Source organism: Heterodontus francisci, chromosome 7 (genome assembly GCF_036365525.1).
Source record: "Heterodontus francisci isolate sHetFra1 chromosome 7, sHetFra1.hap1, whole genome shotgun sequence".
In the NCBI taxonomy this organism is placed as follows: domain Eukaryota; kingdom Metazoa; phylum Chordata; class Chondrichthyes; order Heterodontiformes; family Heterodontidae; genus Heterodontus; species Heterodontus francisci.
Window position 1 is genome coordinate 58,119,365 of NC_090377.1, and position 22,666 is coordinate 58,142,030.

At 43.3% G+C, this 22,666-nt stretch overlaps 1 protein-coding gene across 1 annotated transcript in view; it reads right to left on the reverse strand.

Annotated features, from left to right (window-relative positions):
- The window catches only part of LOC137372380 (sodium-driven chloride bicarbonate exchanger-like), a 274,810-nt gene extending 253,280 nt beyond the window's left edge, over positions 1-21,530 (reverse strand). Inside the window, exon 1 of the mRNA XM_068036269.1 lies at positions 21,479-21,530. Within this exon, the coding sequence (XP_067892370.1) occupies positions 21,479-21,526 (48 nt within the window). The 5' untranslated portion in view covers positions 21,527-21,530. The remainder of the gene's footprint in view (positions 1-21,478) is intronic.
- Between the last annotated feature and the right edge of the window lie 1,136 nt (positions 21,531-22,666).

Here is a 22,666-nt window from a genome sequence, read left to right on the forward strand (position 1 = left end):
CTTTGTAGTTGTTTATGGGTGTGTTAGATTGCTAAGTTCATTTTATTTTTGAGCCATGTAAATATTTGTTTCCACCATTTTCCTGTGTTGCCCATTTTTCATTGCTGCCTGGCAAGTGGCCTTTCACTTATGATCAATCTTAAGTCAAGAATTGATGGTGAGCAATGGGGGAAGAGACTGTGAAAGGGGTACTTGATTATTTGCAGGATTGCTTTCTGTTGGTGAAAAGCTGGCTGTGAGGAGCAAGTGGATTTTGCATTTGGCTGTTAGAAGGGTGAACTGGTGGGACCCAAGTGAACCTCACAATAATGAGGGATCCTGGGCAGCTGGTGCTTTGGACACTCCAGATTCTGCCTCCTCCTCCTTGGAATGATTTGAAGAGGCTCTGTGCCTTGTTCCTCCAGCAGGTCCAAACCTTACTGCTATGCACAGTGCAGCATAACACGATCATTCTGGAGACGCTGGGTGGTGCATACTGAAGGGAGCCTCCAGATCTGTCCAGGCACCTGAAGCACATCTTCAAAGATATATCTGGTTGCCATATGGCTTTCATGGTATCACTCCTGAGCCTCACTGGTTGTGTTCCTGACAAGTGTCATCAGCCACTTTAAGTGGGTATCCTAGTCTCTGAGCAGTCAGCCAGTTAGATGGCTTAAAAGTGCAAAGTGATTAGGGAGGATGGACAGCTGCAAGACAAAAGCATCATGGCAGCTGCCTGGGATTTTATGCACACCTGCTTAACCATCTTTTTGTGGTTGCCCAGCAGCTGCACATTGATGGACTGGAAGCTCTTGCAGTTGACCAATACTATTAGGTGATCTGGCAATGTGCTAATTGCCACATGCATACAGTTAATGAAGCCCTGTACCTGCAGGAAGCCAGCCAGAGTGGCAAACCTGAGCAGCCAATTTCTCTGACTGGCATCAACAGTGGCAAGGTTGACATAATTGCCTGCCCTGGCAAACTGTTTTATGCATTTATGAGCCACCCAACTGCCAGGATCTTGCAAATTTCTCTGGCAGACCCCTGGAAGGAGCCAGAGACAAAGATGGTGGTGACTTTGACAGCCACTGGTAAAGTGTGGCCACCAGGTCCACTTGGCAGCAGGTCCTGTTCCAGAAGGCTGTAAATGTCTGCCACCACCTGACTCAAGATCCTGAGACACTGCTGTTCTGATATATCCAGGAAGCTGATTCTCTACCTGTACAGTACTGCAGGTATCACTCCTGCAATCTGTACCTCTCTGCTCATCACCTCCTTCTTGTGGAGGATCTGTGAGGAGCAGGCTGTTGCTGCTGCGTATGCTGTGATGTTGCTGCTACTGCTGATGCTGTTGGTCATTTTGGCCCTTGTCTGAGGTCCAAAGCAAAACAGCATAACCAAAAACCATGCAGATCTGATGTATCAGAGCTCCAAAGTTGAGATCAGATGTACACACCTCCAAAGTTGCCAAAGTAGCATCCAACATTGTGAAAGTAACGTCTCAGCACAAGTACTGTGAACAAAGCCCTTCATGTAATCAGGCAGGTTGTGAGGTTTAAGTATTCATTGGCATATTTCCCCATCATGTCTTCAACACCACCATCAGCAGCCACCCCCCCCCCCCTCCCCCCGCTCATGCAAGTTAAAATTCAGCCCATGGAGTCCAAAGAAGAATTACGTGAAGCCAGAGAAACATGGAAACATAGAAAATAGGAGCAGGAGTAGGCCATTTGGCCCTTCAAGCCTGCTCCGCCATTCATTATGATCATGGCTGATCATCCAACTCAGTAACCTGTTCCCGCTTTCCCCCCCATATCCTTTGATTCCTTTTGCGCCAAGAGCTATATCTAACTCCTTCTTGAAAACAAACAATGTTTTGGCCTCAACTGCTTTCAAGGATTCAAGACCACAAGTCTATAGCCTGTTCTGTCTTTTTAATATTTGTTCATGGGATGTGAGTATCACTGGCAGGCCAGCATTTATTGCCCATCCCTAATTGCCCTTGAGAAGCTGCCTTCTTAAACCGCCGCAGTCCCTGTGGTGTAGGTACACCCACATGGCTTTTAGTGCCCGATGAGTGAGTGTCTTGGAAAGAGGGAGCTTTTAACTTGGGGAAACTGAGGGTCAGACATAAGAATTAGCTATGCTAGTATCATGCCCTGCACAAGTGACCTCTAAGCACATCTCCAAGCAGGATAAACCTAGCAATTCAAACGATATTTCTGGCACTGATGAATAGGGGCAAGTAGTTAAAAAGACAACACACCAAATGTCAGCAAAATGGGGATATGGCACAGTAGACACCATCACTTCTGCCCCTTCAGCTAGGGAAGCACATAGATCAAAGCCAGACACCAGTATGCAACTCTCCTGTAGTGATAAGCATAGTAGGAAATGACATTGAGCATGTGCACACATGCTGTTAGGAATTGCAAGCATTTAAATCCTAAATGCACTTAGATACAATTACAATTAACAAATAAGAAGGAGGCCATTCAGCCCATGTCTGTGTTGGTTGAAGAAAAGCCTATCAAGCCTAATCCCACTTTCCAGCTCTTGGGCTGTCTCCCTGTAGGTTATGACAGTTCAGATGCATATCCAAGTATTTTTTAATGCAATGACAGTTTCTGCCTCTATTACCCATTTAGGCAGTGAGTTCCAGACCCTACCACCCTCTGGGTGCAAAATATTTCTCCTCAATTCCTCTACTCCTCTGCCAATTACTTTAAATTTATGCCCCCTGATATTGACCTCTCTGCTCAGAAAGAGTGGATAGAAAGGGCCTATCTAGGCACCTCCTTAATTTTCTGCACCTCAATTAAAACTCCCCTCCGTCTCCTCTATTCCAAAGAAAACAACTTCAGCCTATTCAATCTTTGCTCTTGGCTAAAATTCTACATTCCTGGCATCATCCATGTAAATCTCCTCTATACCCTCTCTGGTGCAATCACATCCTTCCTGTAGTGCAGTGACCAGAACCAAGCACAATACTCCAGTTGTGACCTAACTAGTGTTTTATACAGTTCGAGCATAACCGTCCTGCTCTTATTGTCTGTGCCTCAGCTAATAAAGTATTCCATTTGCCTTCTTAACCTCCTTACTTACCTGTCCTGCTACCTTCAAGGATCTGTGGACATGCATTCCAAGGTCCCTCTGTTCCTTTACACTTTTCAGCATCTTACCATTTATGGTGTATTCCTTTGCCTTGTTTGCCCTCCCCAAATGGATTACCACACATCTCTCCAGATTGAAATCCATTTGGCACTTTTCTGCCCAATTGACCAGTCCATTAATATCTTCCTGCAGTCTGCAGTTTTGTTTCTCATTAACAACCATGCGGCCAATGTTTGTATCATCTGCAAACTTCTTAATCACAGCCTCCACATTTATGTCTAAATCATTGATACATATTACAAAATGCAAGGGACCTAGTACTGAACCCCAGTGGAAACAGCCTTCCAGTCACAAAAAACACCCAATCATTACCCTATGCTTCCTGCCACAAAGCCAATTTTGGATCCAATTTGCCACCTCCCCTTAGATCCCATGGGCTTTTACTTTTCTGACCAGTCTGCTATATGGGACCTTGCAGGCACATAGGAATATCAACACCTGCAATTTCTCCTCTGTCTCTCACACCATCCTAATTTGGAAAGATGTCATTGTTCCTTCATTGTCACTGGGTCAAAATCCTGGAACACCCTCTCTACCAGCACTGTGGGTACACCTACACCACAAGGACTGCAACAGTTCAAGACAACAACTCACCATGACTTTCTCAAGGGCAATTGGGGATAGGCTATAAATGCTGGCCATGCCAGATCCCATAAACAAAGAAAAAATACTTCCTAAAATCTATGTAGACTACATCAAATGCATTACTCTCATGGATCCTCCTTGTTGCCTCCAAAGAAAATTCAATAATAATTGGGTTGACATGACCTTCTCTTAAATCTATGCTGGCTGTCCTTGAAAATTTATGCCTTCTAAATGACTATTTATTCTGTCCCTCAGAATTTTTTCCAATACTTTTCCCACCACAGAGGTTAGTCTGACTGGCCTGTAATTACTCAGTCTATCCCTTCCTCCCTTTTTCAATAGAGTTGCAATGTTAACAGTCTTCCAGTCCTCTGGCACCACACCTATAGTTAGAGAGGACTGTAAAATAATGGTCAGAGCCTTTGCTATTTCCTCCCTTGCTTCTCTTAACAGTCTGGAATACATTTCAGCCTGGCAATTTATCCAATTTCAAAGATGCTAAACCCTTTAATATTTCCTCTCTCACTATGTTTATTCCATCCAATATTTCACACTCCATCTCCTTAACTAAAATGTCTGCAGCATCCCCCTCTTTTGTGAGGACAGATGCAAAGTATTCATTAAGAACCATGCCCACATATTCTGCCTCCACACTTTTGGATCTCATAGTCTTACTTTTTCTTTAGTTATCCTCTTGCTGTTTACATATTTATAAAACAACTTTGGGTTTTCCTTGATTTTACTTGCCTATATTATTTTAATGCCTTCCCTTTGCTTTTCTAATTTCCTTTTCTAATTTCTGACATAAACTTCCCTTTTTTACTTTATCCTACTCCATATGCAGTTTGACATCAAAGCAGGGCCTAGATTTGAGAGTGCCATCCTTTTTCTTTGTGGGAACATATTTGTTCTCAATCCTCTCCATCTCCTCCATGAATTCCTCCTACTGCTGTCACACTGACTTACCTTCAAGTAGCAGTTTCCAATCCACTGTTGACAAATCATATTAGTAAAATTGGCCTTTCCCCAATTTTAAACTTTAACCCTTGGTCTATCTTTGGCCTTTTGCATAGTTACACTAAAGCTAACTGAATTATGATTGTTAGAGAAACTTCCAAGCCTATTTGTGAAAAAGACACTAAAACGAAGATGCTTTACTGGAGACTGTTTATTGCTTACTTCTCCACTCCTAACAACACCTAGCCAGTGCTGGCTGGCTCTTTACATATACATTTAAACACAATTAACTAATCAACATCCAACACCTGTTCACCCTATTACCTTCAACCAGTAGTATTTATCATTAACATCCATTAACAGAATTTATTGGACACTAACAATGATCAATAACAAAATGCTCTTCCACTGATACCTCAGTGGCGCAGAGGTTAGCACCACAGCCTCACAGTTCCAGTGACCCGGGTTCAATTCTGGGTACTGCCTGTGTGGAGTTTGCAAGTTCTCCCTGTGTTTGCGTGGGTTTCCTCCGGGTGCTCCAGTTTCCTCCCACATGCCAAAAGACTTGCAGGTTGATAGGTTAATTGGCCATTATAAATTGCCCCCTAGTATAGGTAGGGAAATATAGGGACAGGTGGGGATGTGGTAGGAATATGGAATTAGTGTAGGATTAGTATAAATGGGTGGTTGATGGTCGGCACAGACTCGGTGGGCCGAAGGGCCTGTTTCAGTGCTGTATCTCTAAACTAAACCTCGTCCACCGACCCAGTTATGTCCCCTAAAACACAATTTTCCTTCTCTTGTATAATATAAAAACAGAAAATGCTGGAAATACTCAGCAGATCAGGCAACATCTGTGGAGAGAGAAACCAAGTTAATATTTCAGATTGATGACCTTCCATCAGCATCAGATGAGACAAAGAATAAAATGAAACTGCAGACCAGGACAGCTTTGAGATAGTGAGTCAGTGTTGCTGAAGAGAGAGATTGAGAATGTTTATGTGGCAGCGCATAGCATTGAGTGAGGATCTCAGGATGCAGTGATAGCAGCAGTTCGAGGAAGACTATGTCTAGGAGATACCTGTAATAGTGGATGGATCCAAAACATGCAGGCTGTAATTTTAGTTGGAATCCACCTGGAATAGTTTGGAGCCAGAGACAGTTACTGAGAAAGGAGATGTGGCTGTGAAAGCAGGTTTTCATCGATACCTGATCAAACATGAGAAGGGAAATTAAAAGCAATGAAGGTGAATAAGGTAAAAGAGACGAACAGAAATCGCATCAAAAAGAGAACTTCAAGGTAGGCATTCCTGGAAGAGAGGTGGCAGTGAATTAAACACTAATACAAAAAGGTAAAATACTGCAGATGCTAGAAATCAGAAATAAAAGCGGAAAATGCAGGAAATACGCAGTAGGTAAGGCAGCATCTATGGAAAAGTCTTCGACCTGAAATTCAATTTCTTTCTCCACATATGCTGCCTGACTTGCTGAGTATTTCCAGCATTTTCAGTTTTTATTTCAGATTTCCAGCATCTGGAGTATTCTGCTTTTGTACCACCATTCTCCAGTTGGGGTTACTATGTACTGGCTCAAAAAATTCTACTGAATGCATTTTAAGGATCCTATGCCCTCTATACGTTTTACACTGATTTTATCCTAGTTAATATTAGAGTAGTTGAAATTTCCTACTATTACTGCCCTATTGTTTCTGCACTTATCAGCAATTTGCCTACATATTTGCTCTTCTATCTCCCTCTGACTGTTTGGGGGTCTATAGTATACTCCCAGGACAGTGATTGCCCCATATTTGTTCCTCAGTTCAACCCATGTGGCCTCATTTGATAATCCTTCTAGTGTATCATCCCTCCTCATAGCTGTGATTGTTTCTTTAACCAATATTGTCAACCCCTCCTTTCTATTTTATCTCCCTCTATCCATTCGGAATATCCTGTAACCAGGAATGTTGAGTTGCCATCTTTCCCTTCCTTAAACCATGTTTCTGTATGGCTATGATATCATAACTTCCAATGTCTAACTGTGTCCTCAGCTCATCTGCCTTATTCATCAGACTCCTTGCATTGAAGTATATACCATTAATCTTTGAACAACTTTCTTGTCTATTTTCTAGCCTTTGTTTCCTCTTCCTTCCATACTTCGCTTACTAATTTTCTGCCTTCCATTTCCGGCTTTGCTTCTCTCCCTTCTGACCAGCTAGTGAAAAATAAAAACAGAAACTGCTGGAAATACTCAGCAGCCCAGGCAGCATCTATGGAGAGAGAAACAGAGTTAACATTTCAGGTCACTAACCTTTCATCAGAAATCCAACCTCCCCCAGGACCAGTCCCATTGACCCAGGAATTTAAAGCCCTCCTTTCAGCACCATTTCTCCAGCCACATATTTCGTCTGTACTATCCACCTATTTCTGTACTCACTAGCAAGTGACACTGAGAGTAATATGAAGATTACTACCTTTGATATCCTGCTTTTTAATTTCTTTCGCAGCTCCCTATAATCTGCCTGCAGGACCTCAGCCCTCTTTCCACCTATGTCATTGGCACTGATGTGGACCACAACCTCTGGCTGTTCATCTACCCCACTGAGAATGTTCTTAGCAATGGATTATTTCTCTCTTCTGCTTTTGCTAGTATATTTTTATTCATTCATGGGGGATGTGAGCATCGTTGGCTAGGCCAGCATTAATTGCCCCATCCCTAATTGCCCTTGAGAAGGTGGTGGTGAGCCGCCTTCTTGAACTGCTGCAGTCCAGGTGGGGTAGGTACACCCACTGTGCTGTTAGAAAGGGAGTTCCAGGATTTTGACCCAGCGACAGTGAAGGAACAGCGATATAGTTACAAGTCAGGATGGTGTGTGGCTTGGAAGAGAACTTGCAGGTGGTGGTGTTCCCATGCACCTGCTGCCCTTGTCCTTCTAGGTGGTAAAGGTCGCAGGTTTGGAAGGTGCTAAGGAGCATTGGTGCCTTGCTGCACTGTATCTTGTAAATGGTACACACTGCCGCCATTGTGCATTGGTGGAGGGAGTGAATGTCACGCCATTCACAAACAAACAAACAAACAAACAAACAAACAAACAAACAAACAATCAATCAAGCAGGCTGTTTTGTCCTGGATGGTGTCGAGCTTTTTGAGCTGCACCCGTCCAGGCAAGTGGAGAGTATTCCATCACACTCCTGACTTGTGCCTTGTAGATGGCGGACAGGCTTTGGGGGGTCAGGAGGTAAGTTACCTGCCGCGGGATTCCTAGCCTCTGGCCTGCTCTTGTAGCCATGGTATTTATATGGCTACTCCAATTCAGTTTCTGCTCAATGGTGACCCCCAGGATGTTGACGGTGGGGAATTCAGCAATCGTAATGCCATTGAATGTCAAGGGGAGATGGTTAGATTCTCTCTTGTTGGAGATGCTCTTTGCTTGCTCTTAAGTGGCAAGTAACATTTGTGCCACACATCAGCCCAAGCCTGGATATTGTCCAGGTCTTGCTCCATTTCTACATGGACTGCTTCAGTATCTGAGGAGTTGCGAATGGTGCTGAACATTATGCAATCATCAGCGAACATCCCCACTTCTGACCTTATGATTGAAGGAAGGTCATTGATGAAGCAGCTGAGGATGGTTAGGCCTAGGACACTTATCTGAGGAAATCCTGCAGTGATGTCCTGGAGCTCAGATGATTGACCTTCAACAACCACAACCATCTTCCTTTGCATTAGGTATGGCTCCAACCAGCGGAGAGTTTTCTCCGATTCCCATTGACCTCAGTTTTGCTAGGGCTCCTTGATGCCCTACTCGGTCAAATGCTGCCTTGATGTCAAGGGCAGTCACTCTCACCTCACCTCTTGAGTTCAGCTCTTTTGTCCATGTTTGAACCAAGGCTGTAATGAGGTCAGGGGCTGAGTGGTCCTGGCGGAACCCAAACTGAGCGTCACTGAGCAGGTTATTGCTAAGCAAGTGCTGCTTGATGGTAGTGTTGATGATACCTTCTATCACTTTACTGATGATTGAGAGTAGACTGATGGGGCGATAATTGGCTGGGTTGGACTTATCCTGCTCTTTTTGTACAGGACATAGCTTGGCAATTTGCCACATTGCCATATAGATGCCAGTGTTGTAGCTGTACTGGAACAGCTTGGCTAGGGGTGCAGCAAGTTCTGGGGCATAGGTCTTCAGCACTATTGCTGGAATGATGTCAAGGCCCATAGCCTTTGCATTATCCAGTGCCTTCAGTCGTTTCTTGATATCACATGGAGAACACAAGAAATAGGAGCAGAAGTAGACCATATGGCCCATTGAGCCTGCTCTGCCATTCAATACGATCATGGCTCATCTCGGGCTTAAATTCCACTTTCCTGCCTGCTCCCCATATCCCTCGATTCCCTGTGAAACCAAAAGTCTATCTATCCCAGCCTTAAATGTATTCAATGATGCAGCATCCACAACCCTGTGGGGTAGAGAATTCCAAAGATTCACAACCCTTTGAGTGTAGTAATTTCTCCTCATCTCGGTCTTGAATGATAGGTCACTTATCCTGAGACTGTGTCCCCATGTTCTAAATTCCCTGACCAGTGGGAACAATCTCTCAGCTTCTACCCTAACAAGCTCTTTCAAAATTTTGTATGTCTCAATTAGATCACCTCTCATTCTTCTAAACACCAGAGAATGTCAGCCCAATTTATTCAGCCTCTTATCATCCCTCATCCCAGGGCCCAATTTAGTAAATCTTTACTGCACTGTCTCCAGTGCAAGTGTATCCTTTCTTAAATGTGGAGACCAAAACTGCACACAGTATTCCAGGTGCAGTCTCACCAAAGCCCTGTACAATTTTAGTAAGACTTCTTTATTCCTGTACTCCAATCCCCTTGCAATAAAGGCCAACATGCCATTTGCCTTCCTAATAGCCTGCTGCACCTGCATGTTAACTTTGTGCATTCCTTGTACGAGTACCCCCCAAGTCTCTCTTATCAACACCAGTTTCACACCTTTTTAAAAAAATATTCTGCTTTTCTATTTTTATGAACAAAGTGAACAACTTCACACTTCCCTACATCTTTCTCCATTTGCCATCTTGTTGCCCACTCACTTAACCTGTCTATATCTCTTTGCAGCCTCTCTACATCCTCCTTACCTTTCCACCGAGCTTTGTATCATCAGCAAATTTAGTTACATTACTCTCCGTCTCTTCGTCCAACTTATTAATATAGAGCCTAAATAGCTGAGGCCCCAGCACTAATCCTTGCAGTACCCCACTATTCACTGCCTGCCAACTTGAAAATGCCCCATTTATGCCCACTCTCTGCTTCCTGTCTGTTAACCAATTCTCTATCCATGCTAATATATTACCCCCAACACCATGAGCCCTTATCTTGCCTATTAATCTTTTATATGGCACCTTTGTCGAATGCCTTTTGAAAATCCAGGTATGCTACATCTACTGGTTCCCCTTTATCCACCCTACTGGTTACATCCTCAAACAAACTGTAATAAACTTGTCAAACAGGATCTCCCTTCAGTAAAAACTATGCTGATTTGTTCTAATCATACTATGCTTTTCCAAGTGCAATAGTTTCCAGTATCTTCCCAATGACTGATGTTAGGCTAACTGGCCTGTAGTTCCTTGTTTTCTCTCGACCTCCATTCTTGAAAAGTGGCGTGAATCAAATTGGCTGAAGACTGGCATTTGTGATGCTAGGGACTTCAGGAGGAGGCTGAGATGGATCATCCACTCGGCACTTCTGGCTGAAGATTGTTGCAAATGTTTCAGCCTTATCTTTTGCACTGATGTGCTGGGCTTCCCCCATCATTGAGGATGGGGATATTTGTGGAGCCAGCTCCTCCAGTCCACCACCATTCACGACTGGATGTGCCAAGACTCCAGAGCTTAGATCTGATCCGTTTGTTATGGGATCGCTTAGCTCTGTCTATCGCATGCTGCTTATGCTGTTTGGCATGCAAGTAGTCTTGTGTTGTAGCTTCAACCGGTTGACACCACATTTTGAGGTCAGCCTAGTGCTGCTCCTGGCATGCCCTCCTGTACTCTTCATTGAGCCAGGGTTGATCCCCCAACATGATGGTAATGGAACAGTGGGGCATATGCTGGGCCATGAGGTTACATATTGTGGTTGAGTACAATTCTGCAGCTGTTGATGGCCCAAGTGCCTCATGGATGTCCAGTTTTGCATTGCTAGATCTGTTCGAAATCTATCGCATTGAGCACGATGGTAGTGCCACATAACACGATGGACGGCATCCTCAAAGTGAAGATGGGTCTTCGTCTCCATAAGGACTGTGCAGTGGTCACTCCTACCATACTGTCATAGACACATGCATCTGCAGCAGGCATATTGGTGAAGACGAAGTCAAATATATTTTTCCCTCTTGTTGGTTCCTTCACCACCTGCCCTGGACCCAGTCTAGCAGCTATGTCCTCTTGGACTTGGCCAGCTCTTTCAACATTTTACCCATAGGAAAATACATAAAGCATCAAAAATTGTACATTTATGAGAACATTTCTGGGAACAATCAGCACTCAAGTTTATTCATTTAAGTTTTTGTTGCACTTTACTCCAGGAAGAAAATGTACCCAATTATGTTCTTTTAAGTGGTGGAGAACAAGTAGGTCATCACTTATAATTAGTCGAATGCACAACTGGATTGTACCAGTGCTCAAGGGCACAGTGTCTAACTTGTATGCTTTGTGAAGTAGAATTCAAGACGCCCCTTGGCATTAAAGAAATCTACTGAATATGTTGTGAGTCAGACATTTCTGCAGCCCTGGTTTACAAAAATTGTTGTTTGTAGCATTCTTCAATCTGAACTGTCACAAGCAGTGAGTAAAACATCAAAAATGACTCTCAGCATTTCTGCAAAATATGTTAATGCATAATTGGTTATGTAACAAATGAATGCTGCAAAGATGAATACAATTTTGATTTTTATTCTGGTCTGAAAGATAGTTGTATTAATAGCACTAAATAAATCAGATTTGATCTATTGCTATCTTCATGAGCTACAGATTTGAGCAGTGACCAATTTTGCAAGGTATCAGATCCATGTACTAGAACCTTATTCTAGTTACAAACATAGAAGAGGAAACAGGAAAAGAAGTGCCCATCAAGTATGTATCATCCCAACATGGTGCAACTAACACACCAAGTCAGCTTTTCCATGCCCCTCCCCAGCAAAGGATGCTGTTTTTTTTTTAAAGAGGTGATTTCAGACATAGAATCATAGCGCTGCATGGGTTTCTCAGGCTTCCTGGAACTCGCCAGTGAAAGCCAGGCGAGAACACAATGGCAACTGAAGGGGCTGAAGACATGATAGAGAAATATACCAATAAGTACTGAAACCTCACAACTGCTTTCTTGCCCGAGTATGTGAAAGGCTTTGTTCACAGTATTTGTGCTGAGAGGTTAATTCACAAATTTGTACATCTGATTTCCACTTTGAAGCACTTTAGGTGCCACATATGCTGTTTTACTTTGGGCCTCAGATAAGGACCAAGCTGACGAGCAGCATCAACAGCACCAAAAGAGCAGTGCCAGAATGATCGTGGTGAACTGCACTCTCCACAACATTGCACAGCAGTGAGGTTTGAACATGTGGGAGGAACAAGGCGTAGAGCACCGAGCCTCATTAGACGATTCCAAGGCAGAGTAGGAGAAGGAATGTGATGCGGCCAAGGCATCAGCGGAGGTGCAAACTGCTGCCCCAGGATGCCCTCATTATTGTGAGGTTCACGTGCGTTCCACCAGTTACCCATTTGACAGCCACAAGCAAAAGCAACCTTCACCCATCCCCTACCCCCATCTTCCTCCAACACAAAGTAGTCCTGCAAGCATACCTTTCACAGCCCCACCACTGCTTGGCATCAATTCTTGTCTTACCATTCACAACAAGTGAAAAGGCCACTTGCCAGATAGCAACCAAAAATGGGCAACACAGGTAAGTGCTGGAAACAAGTAATACCTACGTCGCTCAAAGATTAAACAGAAACTTAACATTCTAACATTGTGTAACACACACATGGGCCTGTGCAACTACAAATCTTTACTCTTCCACTTCCCAGCACTTCTACATGGTGCAAACCCTGTGGCTTCAACAGGGTTAGAGACAGGTAGCTCATATCCCTGTTTTGACTGCTGAGATGCTCTTTGCCGACATCATCTGGGTTTTGGAGTACGAGAGTGTCCCGCCAAAGACTGCAGGGGCAGACTTGGCCATTAGGACATGAGGCAGCATGTGGGGCACTAACTGAGGGTGGTGGGGGGAGGCGGTGGGTGGTTGGTGGTGTTAACAAGTGAGGAGTGAAAGCGCTTTGAGCTGAGTGCTCATTTCCATGTCCCTTTTCACCATCATCCTTCTCATGGCCCAACCACACTTCCCTGCTAGCAATACGCTGGAGAGCACGTTACTGCAGATCAGTGGGTCCGAGACTAGGGTATCATAACCCGTTGTAGTAGTAGTGGTGGTGGTGGCGGCGGCAGTGGTGGTGGTCTGTAACATGGCGAGGGAAGGTGGGGGTGGACTGCCCATCATCTTCCCACTGCCATGGCATTTTTACCAGCAGACAGCCATCCTGCCCAGAGGCCAATTGTGCCACTTAAGTGGCCAATTAGGTGCCTCTTCCCACTGCTGCTGGCATTTTATCAGCAGCAGGTGTGTCCTCCGCCAGGTGGGGAGGGGGCCTGGTGAAGCCTGGCGGCCTTCCTGCGGGCTCAGGGTGGGGAGGCTCCTAATCAGGCACTCTGTATCCCACAGAGGGACCCCCAACGGCAATGGCCACCCCAACAGCAAAAGCACCCCTCCCTCATCCTCACCAGCCCCACACCCACCTCGCCAGGGTCTGGCTAACTGGCCCTGGTGACTCCCAACCCCACTCATCTTTTTATGAGGGCAGCATCCATAGTTACAAGGGCAGCGTCCATCTCTGCTTCCTCTCAGCTGTGTGCCACTGCTCCTGATGGCGCTTCTGAGATTGAAAAGCTGCCGGCACTCTGATTGGCTCTTGGAGACAGTCTCTCGTTCCTTAAAGCGATGGGAGCCCTGCTGGCAACTAGTGAGTTGCTGACAGGCCCAAAATGCGGGCTGGGGTCCTGGACTCAGCAGAGGCAGGGGTGGCTCCAGTTTTCAAGCCCGCCATCACGGCCCCCGCTGCCCCTAAGAAATTCAGCCCATAGTATGCAAACAATTGGTGAGGGTTAGCATGCACTCATTTGATTGCTGCATTTGACACTGAATACATGTGGTCACTCTTTCTATGAGTGAAGACATCATCGCAAAGGCCTGCAACATCATGCTTGAGATGGACTTCTCAAATCTCTCTGCAAGCGAGCACAGTGTGGCTGAAACATCTGTCCGTACATCGCACATTCTTTGCTGTTGCTCCAGAAATATTCTCTTCATCAATGGCCCCTGAGGTTCAGCATCTGCATCCAACTAAACAAAGCCTGGGGAGTCCTGTGGCTTCTGACGCAGATCGTACAAAGCTGTCCCCATCTCCACCATTTGCTCTCGCTCACTTGTGATGTGTGAGTCACCAGGTTAAAGCCCAACTATCTTCTTTACCCATCCCACAGAGTATGAGTCATAGAGTCAGAGTCTTTTTAGATTAGATTAGAGATACAGCACTGAAACAGGCCCTTCAGCCCACCGAGTCTGTGCAGAACATCAACCACTCATTTAAACTAATCCTACACTAATCCCATATTCCTACCAAACATCCCCACCTGTCCCTATATTTCCCTACCACCTACCTATACTAGTGACAATTTATAATGGCCAATTTACCTATCAACCTGCAAGTCTTTTTGGCTTGTGGGAGGAAACCGGAGCACCCGGAGAAAACCCACGCAGACACAGGGAGAACTTGCAAACTCCACACAGGCAGTACCCGGAATCGAACCCGGGTCCCTGGAGCTGTGAGGCTGCGGTGCTAACCACTGCGCCACTGTGCCGTCATACAGTCATTACAGCGCAGAAGGAAGCCGTTCGCCTCATCGAGTACATGCTGACTCTGTATAGCAATCTAATCAGTCCCATTCACCCAGTCTATTCCCATAGCCCTGCAAGTTTATTTCCCTGAAGTGCCCATCCAATTTCCTTTAGAAATCATTGATTGTCTCTGCTTCCACCACCCTTGTGGGCAGTAAGTTCAGGTCATTACCACTCGCTGCAAAGAAATGTTTTTCCTCACATCTCTCCTGCATCTCTTGCCCAAAACCTTCACTCTGTGTCCCCTAGGCCTTGTACCATTAGCTAATGGTAACAGCATTTCTTTGTCTACCTTATCTAAACCAGTTAGAATCTTGTACACCTCCATCAAATCTCCCCTCAATCTACTTTGCTCTGAAGAGAACAACCCCAGCTTCTCCAACCTAATCTTGTAGTTGAAATCCCTCATCCCTGGAACCATTCTGTTAAATCTCCTCTGCACCCTCTCAAGGAACCTCACATCCTTCCTAAAGTCTAGTGACCAGAACTGGATGCAATACTTTAGTTGTGGCCTAACCAGAGCTTTATAAAGATTCAACATAACTTCCCTGCTTTTGTATGCAATACCTCCATTAACGGACCCCAAGGTCTCATATGCTTTGCTAACTACTCTCTCAATATGTCCTACTACCTTCAAAGATCTATAAACATGAACCCCAGGTCCCTCTTTCCCAGCACACTCTTTAGAACTGTGTAATTTAGTCTATATTGCCTCTTCCTATCCCTTCTGCCAAAATGCATCACCTCACACTTGTCTGTATTAAATTCCATCTGCCACGTGTCTGCCCATTCTGATAGCCTATCTATGTCCTGTTGCAGTTGGTTGGTACCATATTCACTGTCTACCATCCTCCAGTCTGAAAAATGATAATTTACCATGACTTGCTATTTTCTGCCCTTAGGTCAATAATTTATCCAAGCTGAGACTGACCTTCCAATTCCACAAACCTCAATTTAACATACAAAGTTTGAAAATTATGATACTTTGAATTGTCACATTGATATGTTAAATTGAATGGGCATTTCATTATTCCAGGTAAATTGATTCCATGGCACTTACCTCAGCAAAACAGTAATTCTCCATGACTCCAAAATTTCTCAATTCAAACTAAATATAAATTCATCCGATTATTTCACCAACCAAAAAAAATAGTAAACAAATAAAACAAAACGCTATTATAACACAGCAGCCTGGCAGCCTTCAAGAACATGTATGGTATTTTTATGTACAAAAGGCACTTAAAACTTACTCCTTTTTACTTTAGAATACTCAATTTATGATTAGTGCACACATTTTTTCCAAGAAATAGCCTTTAGACCCCTTTACTTAATTTCCAATCAAATCCTAAAGGTACTGAGTCCTGGAGGTACAATGTCATTAGCACTGTAATCCTCCATCGCCAAATGATTATCCTTGGAGTATACCTAGACAGAGTGTGTGTGCAGGCTATGTGTGCTGCTCAGGGGATCAGAGACAAGCCTGTTCTTGTCATCACAAAACTTCTGTATATACACACTTTCCAAAAGGAATCAATGGATAGTGATTAGAAACAGAAAACATGTCTGGTTTTATCCCCATTCCCTCCCAAGGGATGCAGAGCTTAATAATAGTACCACAGTAGCTGCCCTGGTAGAAACTTGATAACACATTACAGTCTGATAATCTAGCTTAGGACCTTCTTGAACTCAGTGCCACACCATGTAGTGTACTTTCTCAATTAACTATCAATAGATATATATAAATGGTTCTTCAAAATGTCAGGTGACATAACTGTAAATTCTAACCATAAAAAATATTTTCTCATCTCACTTCTGATAATAAAGTACCAAGATGCTACTTCAGTTTTTCTTCAAGTCACCACCCAGCATAGTGTCACATATTAATGAAATTCCTTAAACCCTTTCCTCTGTCCCTGAAATGTTAAGAACAACAATATTGTTGGGATAGTATTCTATCTAGTCTATATTACTATCTCACCTTTGGACATCAAGATCCATTCCATGTCTGTGGAGTTTGATTAGGTCCCTCAAGTAGTATGGTACATGTAGAGCAGACCATGTTCAAAATATCTATAGCAGCCCTGTTCACATTATTTTCAGTGTGCCAAGAACAGTTCCATTTAGACAACAAAAATGTTGAGGTACTTATTATTCAGTATTGTGCTTTATTGAGACAATTTATGTCCACCTCTGCAACATCACCATCCTTACCTCACTTGCACTGCTGTTGAAACTTCCAAGCTCATTGTTATGGCCAGGTGGGTGATGGCATGGCTTGTTCCCACTGGTCACCTCCCAACTGACCACAGCAAAGTGTTTTTGTTACTAGTCCCTTGTTTTATCTGCCAGATAAACAGACAGACAGGTTTTCTTGCAGGTAAAAAAGATTGAACAAATCCTGAAATGATCGCAACGCCGCTCACAAACGCATTCACTCTCACACGCACTCTCAAGAGAAGATAGATTTTTAAAAAGTGCATGCTAAGAGTTGTTCAGAGTTCAGGTTGTAAAAGTCTGCTGTTTCAGGAATGACCTGTGGGATCCCCCTCAGAAAGTGAATTTTTAAAGTTGCAGGCCTGTTTGCTGGTGGTCTGGTATTTGTTGGGTTGTTGCAGTCTCCTGGTGGTTCACTTTGAGTTGAAGATGGTGCTGATGTCTTAGGTCAATTCTCACCGGTAGAAAAGTCATTTTTGCAAAGGCACTTTCTTGTCTCTGTTGTAGCTAGCTTCCAACATGTCTCAGCAGGGTTCAGTTGTACTGGTTGGAATCAATCTCTCTCTCAGCCTTGCTGGTATTCAATATGGCTCTTTGTTGCACTGTGTGACTGAGTACAGGCTAGACTGACGTTGTTGTCTCTAGTCCAGTCCTGAAAAGCCTCTCCCCTTTGTTCCTCAAACAATTACGTTTTAAGGTGAACTTTACAGGGGCCGGCTTCACACATGTGACTTCAGGTTTTAGTCCTAGCTGGGCTGTATAATGGCCTTGATGATGGCCCCATTCTAAGGAGATGAGGGTGGTTCACATTCCATTGTAACGGAGGTTATTCAGAGAAGAGAAGTCTGAGAAAGGTCTTGTCTCATTGGGCTGGATCTTGTTGTTCCCCCTGGCATCAGGTTCCATGGTGGCGGGTGCCTGAAGATGGGTCCGGATGCGGCCCACCACAGACCTCGACTCTGGGAGGGCCCGGCCCAATCCTCCCAGCTGTGGCGAGGCTCCGTGGTGCTCTCCCCGCCGCTGGGCGACGGGACCTCAATTAAAATATTCAAATTAATAAAATGAACGAATTAACATAGACTTACCTGCAATCTTGAGAGACTGCCGCAATCTTCAGTGCAGCAGCCAGCACTCCCACACCTTCAAATCCCTGTCTGGGGAAAGGCAGCGCGACACTGGAGGGGAGTGAGAAGAGGTAAGATTTTCAGTGCGGGGAAGGGAGTCAAATGCACGTAATGGGTATAGGGGATGGTGGGAAGGGTTGAACTTTAAACTTTGTGCAGATTGAGGCAGGAAGGTTAGATGTAAAAGGCGAGAATTTTGAGGGAAAGGGCAAATAAATAATGTAATTGTTATTGGGGGTTTGGGAAAGGGGCATAAGAAATTTATTCATTTAATTTTGGGGGGTATGTGTTTAAAAATTTAAATTAGGCAGCAGGGCTGGCTGCCATTTAAAAATGGCGCCAGCGCCTGCACACAGGCAGTTGACACCATTGCCAAGGACAAACAGCCCGCCCCCTCCATGAGATTTGTCGGGGGGGGGGGGTGCTGCCCCAGCTTTTTAAATGAACCACCATGCTTGAGATTGTGGTGGCTCTTTAGTGTGCGGCCCACACTGAACTCGCTGCTCTTAAAATCCAGCCCATTGTGTTTGAGGATAGCTTACATCCAGGTTATTATCTGTTGCATTTCCATTCAAACAGGGCTTAATCGGTTTTCAGTCTTATTAGGCACAGATGTGGATTTGAGTGCAAGAGATGCTGAGAGTCATGTGTCTTGTCCTCCATTTATTTGACAGCATATGTACCAGTCTCTTTAAAATTGTTCCAACTGTTTATAACTCTTCAGTTTGATTCTGTATTTTCATCGCTGCACTTCTCGTGAGCATGACATCATCTTTGTTTCCTTGAAGTTCATCTCACATCTTCTCTTTGCTTTATCTCCTTGCTCCACCTTACAACTTGTCCAAACTCTGCTGTCACATCCTATTTCCTGCCCTAAGAACCCCATTCCTCTTCCTGCCAAATTGGATTAACTTTCACTCCCCCAAACCAATTGAATTTAATGCCTAACCTCATTCACAAATTCTTCCATAGCTTCATCCCACCATATATCTGTATTATCCTCCAACCCTGCATATCCTTCATTCTTCTGATTCCGACCTTCATTGCATACCCTCCCACTCCATCCATTCTACCTTCAGTGTCTGAGTTTTCAGCATCTGGGCCCTATGCTCTGGAATTCTGTTGGTTAACCGTTCCATATTGCTACCTCTATGCCACTTCAATAGCCTACACAAAACCTACTTCTTCAGCTATGCCTTAACTAATGACTTCAGCTACTGCTCAGTGTCAATTCTACCTGGAAAGCATCTTGGGAGATTAACATTGTGCAAAAGGCGCAATATAAATGTAATTTGGTGTTGTAGCTATCCGGGTTAACAAGTGTCATTGTTCAAAACTATTTTCAAAATATATTTCAAGGCTTGTTCCCATCTGTGAACAGAAAATCCTTAATTTTTAATTTTAAGATGCATTCGTTAATTATATAATTAAATGCATAACTCAAGTGCCTATTTGCACATCAATCAATATTAAAGCAAATAAATTCCACTACTGAATGAATGAATTTCATTATATGTCACCTTCAGTGCACTGCTGATCACACCAAGTGAATGCCTCAACTGGAATAGAAGAGCAGAGAAAGTTAGCGATTCCGATATTAACTTTTTAAAGGTGGAGGACAAATTAATAAAGTTATGAAAAAAGCACATAGAATGCTAGATTATATAAGTAACTGTAACAAATACAAAAGCAAACAAATAATGCTAAATCTATACAAATAGCAGATTCAGCCACAATCAAAATACTGTGTCTAGGTTTAGATGTCCTACTTTGAGAAGGATGTCAAGGACATGGAGAGGATAGAAAAGATTTGATACTGGGGATAAGAGGCTTTTATTGCAAGGAAATAGTAAAGGAACTGGGCATCTTTTCATTAGCACAAAGAAAGTTAAGATGAAATTAGATGATGATTTTCAAAATTTTGAGAGGTTTGCAAAATAAAATGCAGAAGAAAGGCAAGGGTAGGGGAATGGAACTAAATAGATAACTCTTCAGAGGATGGTCTCAGACAAAATGGCTTCCTTTTAGCTCTAAAATTATCTAATTCTATTGTTACTGCTATCATATTTAAAATTAATCCAAAACAAATATTTGACTAGACAGGGAAACTGAACATCAATGCACAAGGGCACAGGTATGTTTGGAAAAGTTGTCCAGCTCCATACACATCAATAATGTCTTGATAAAGAAAAGCCTTTAATTTCGTTCTGAGAGACTAAAGATTAAGGTAGCTACCATGTCACTTTGTCATGAGCAAATCCATTTTGACTAGTGTCTAGATTTGTCTATTTAAAGATGGCTATGATTAATTTAAACCCCATGTACATTTCTAAATTTACAATAAATTAAATTTAACAGAATACTCAAGTGGGACTGGATAATACAAAAAGTTAAATATACATTTGATTTTGCTAAAGACACAACTATTAAAATCAGATATTTACTACAAACATTTACGGTGGTCAGGTTTACGCATATTGACAAAGATATAATAAACTTGGTTTGTAGCATTGATCCTAATAGAAAATCTGACCTCAAAAATACAATTTGCCATTGAATAGACCAAGCATCTAAAATGTGATTAATAGTAAATTAGTTTTTAATTATTGTAGGTTTAAAAAAGTAAATAGGAATAACGAAAGTATGGGAGTAGAAGTATCATGCGAAAAGAAGCGTCGTAAATGACTGACTTCAAGGATTTGCTTTTCAGTTTAAAAAACCTTTCGAAGTGGGGTGCTACAAATCCTTAGTATGATACATCTGTGGTAACCTTTCATCTTCCGCATTCAACATTCACGTGTATTTGTATTCAGAAGAATATTTCGTTCTGCTTGTTAATTGCCAACAAATGTGAACCCAGCAGGTTCTTGTCGTGCCGACCTGCTAACAACTGCTTCCCACAGCTCGTGACTGCGTCAAGTCCATTACTTCTCTGTTCAGTGTTACATGACTTTGCGTACTCACAATACAGAGCACTGAGCACGTCAGCTTATTAACAGTCCTACCCTCGTCCTCGCAGATTTTCCAACATCTTCTGATGGAAAAAAAGGCGAGTCACTATTCACGCTTCAGCAGGGTATATTCCGCATCCATGACTAATGTTACTGTCTCACTGACAAACACTTTGTATTCGCGTAGCCTCATAAAGAGGTTTCTAGAGATCACCGATGAAGACACTCATGTTCCCCTGAGCCATTGCAGGATTCTGCCAGGTCAGGTGGAATAATTTTAAATCAATGCCTTTTGCTGTTGATAGCACAATATCGTTTCAAAATAGATAAAAACACAAAATTAATTACTGCATTTTCATCTGTCACCGTTCGCATTCCAATAAAAAGTCGCCCGCAACTGTTTTACATCAGCTTTCACCCCGAGATACGTGAATGGAAATACAATTTGTTTCCCCTATGTCTATGTGGAAGTCAGCGTGAAGAATTACCGTTGGTAATAATGGCTCCATTTGGGCTCCTTGCTCCTTGGTGTCCATGTCTACTTTGTGCTGATACCTGTACCGCGAGCCCCTCTGCCTTGTCTCGCTGCTTGATATTCGTATCAGGTAACACTGACCCGAGCGACCAATCACACAGCGCCATCGGGCACGTGGTCTGTCGCCTCAGCCAATAGTAATTGAGGAGGTGATCGTCCGACCAATCATGTTGCATCGGCGGGGGATTGTGGGGCTTGTCGTTCGAATGTTGGCCGGTTCTGTCCCGTTCGGTGGCTCGCGGCTCGCCTCCTCGAGCACCGGCCGCATTTTGCCCTTATTCCTGTTTCATTTGTATTTTAATCGGTCTGCATTTTGTAGCTGGTACTTTAATGTGCCTGATCACAGCAGTTCGGATACATTGTGCATAACGACATGAAAAAAGCTCTGGTTGCACGTAGACAATCTCATGCAGTTGCTATTTATAGATCGTCAAAAGACAATACGAATAATCCGTGAAAGAACCTCGATTTGCCAAGGGAAATAAATGCTGTGGAGACGGCGACTCAATACAGCCCTCACCAGGAGAAGGTTTTGCATGAAAATAAATCCGTTTTACTGTCTCTCTTTGTGTATGTGGTGGGGATTGGATTAAATCATGACCGATTCGGTAAATGGCAAAACACTCTCCTAATTATTTATATATACATATATATGTATGGTAAGTATCTTAAAATAACGTTGAATGAAGTGCAACTTCACCTCATATATGCATTGTACATCATATTTGTTCTGGAGAAATAAAGCGTTCCGTCCGAAGTAATTTGACTTAAGTCATTTGGTGCATCAGCTGTTTGAGTTGACAGAAACGTTTCTGAACGTATCCATCAACCGTGAAGTTCATTTGATACGCAAGAAGATTTGGTAGTGATGTTTTAGTTGCAGAGGCCTACAACTGAAAGAAGAAAACATCCAAAATGTTCCTGTTTTAAACCGAGTAACTGGAAGAAATAAGGAACAATGCCCCTATATTTTCAAGAACATATTGCTGCATTGTAATGGTTTATAACACCGTGGTCATCCCCAGCGCTGTTATTAATAAATAATAACGGCCCCCGATACAATCCCTATGAAGCATAAACCCTTCTTTGCTCGCAAAAAATTTTGGCCATGCCACTCAGTCGATGTCCGGGTAGGTTATTT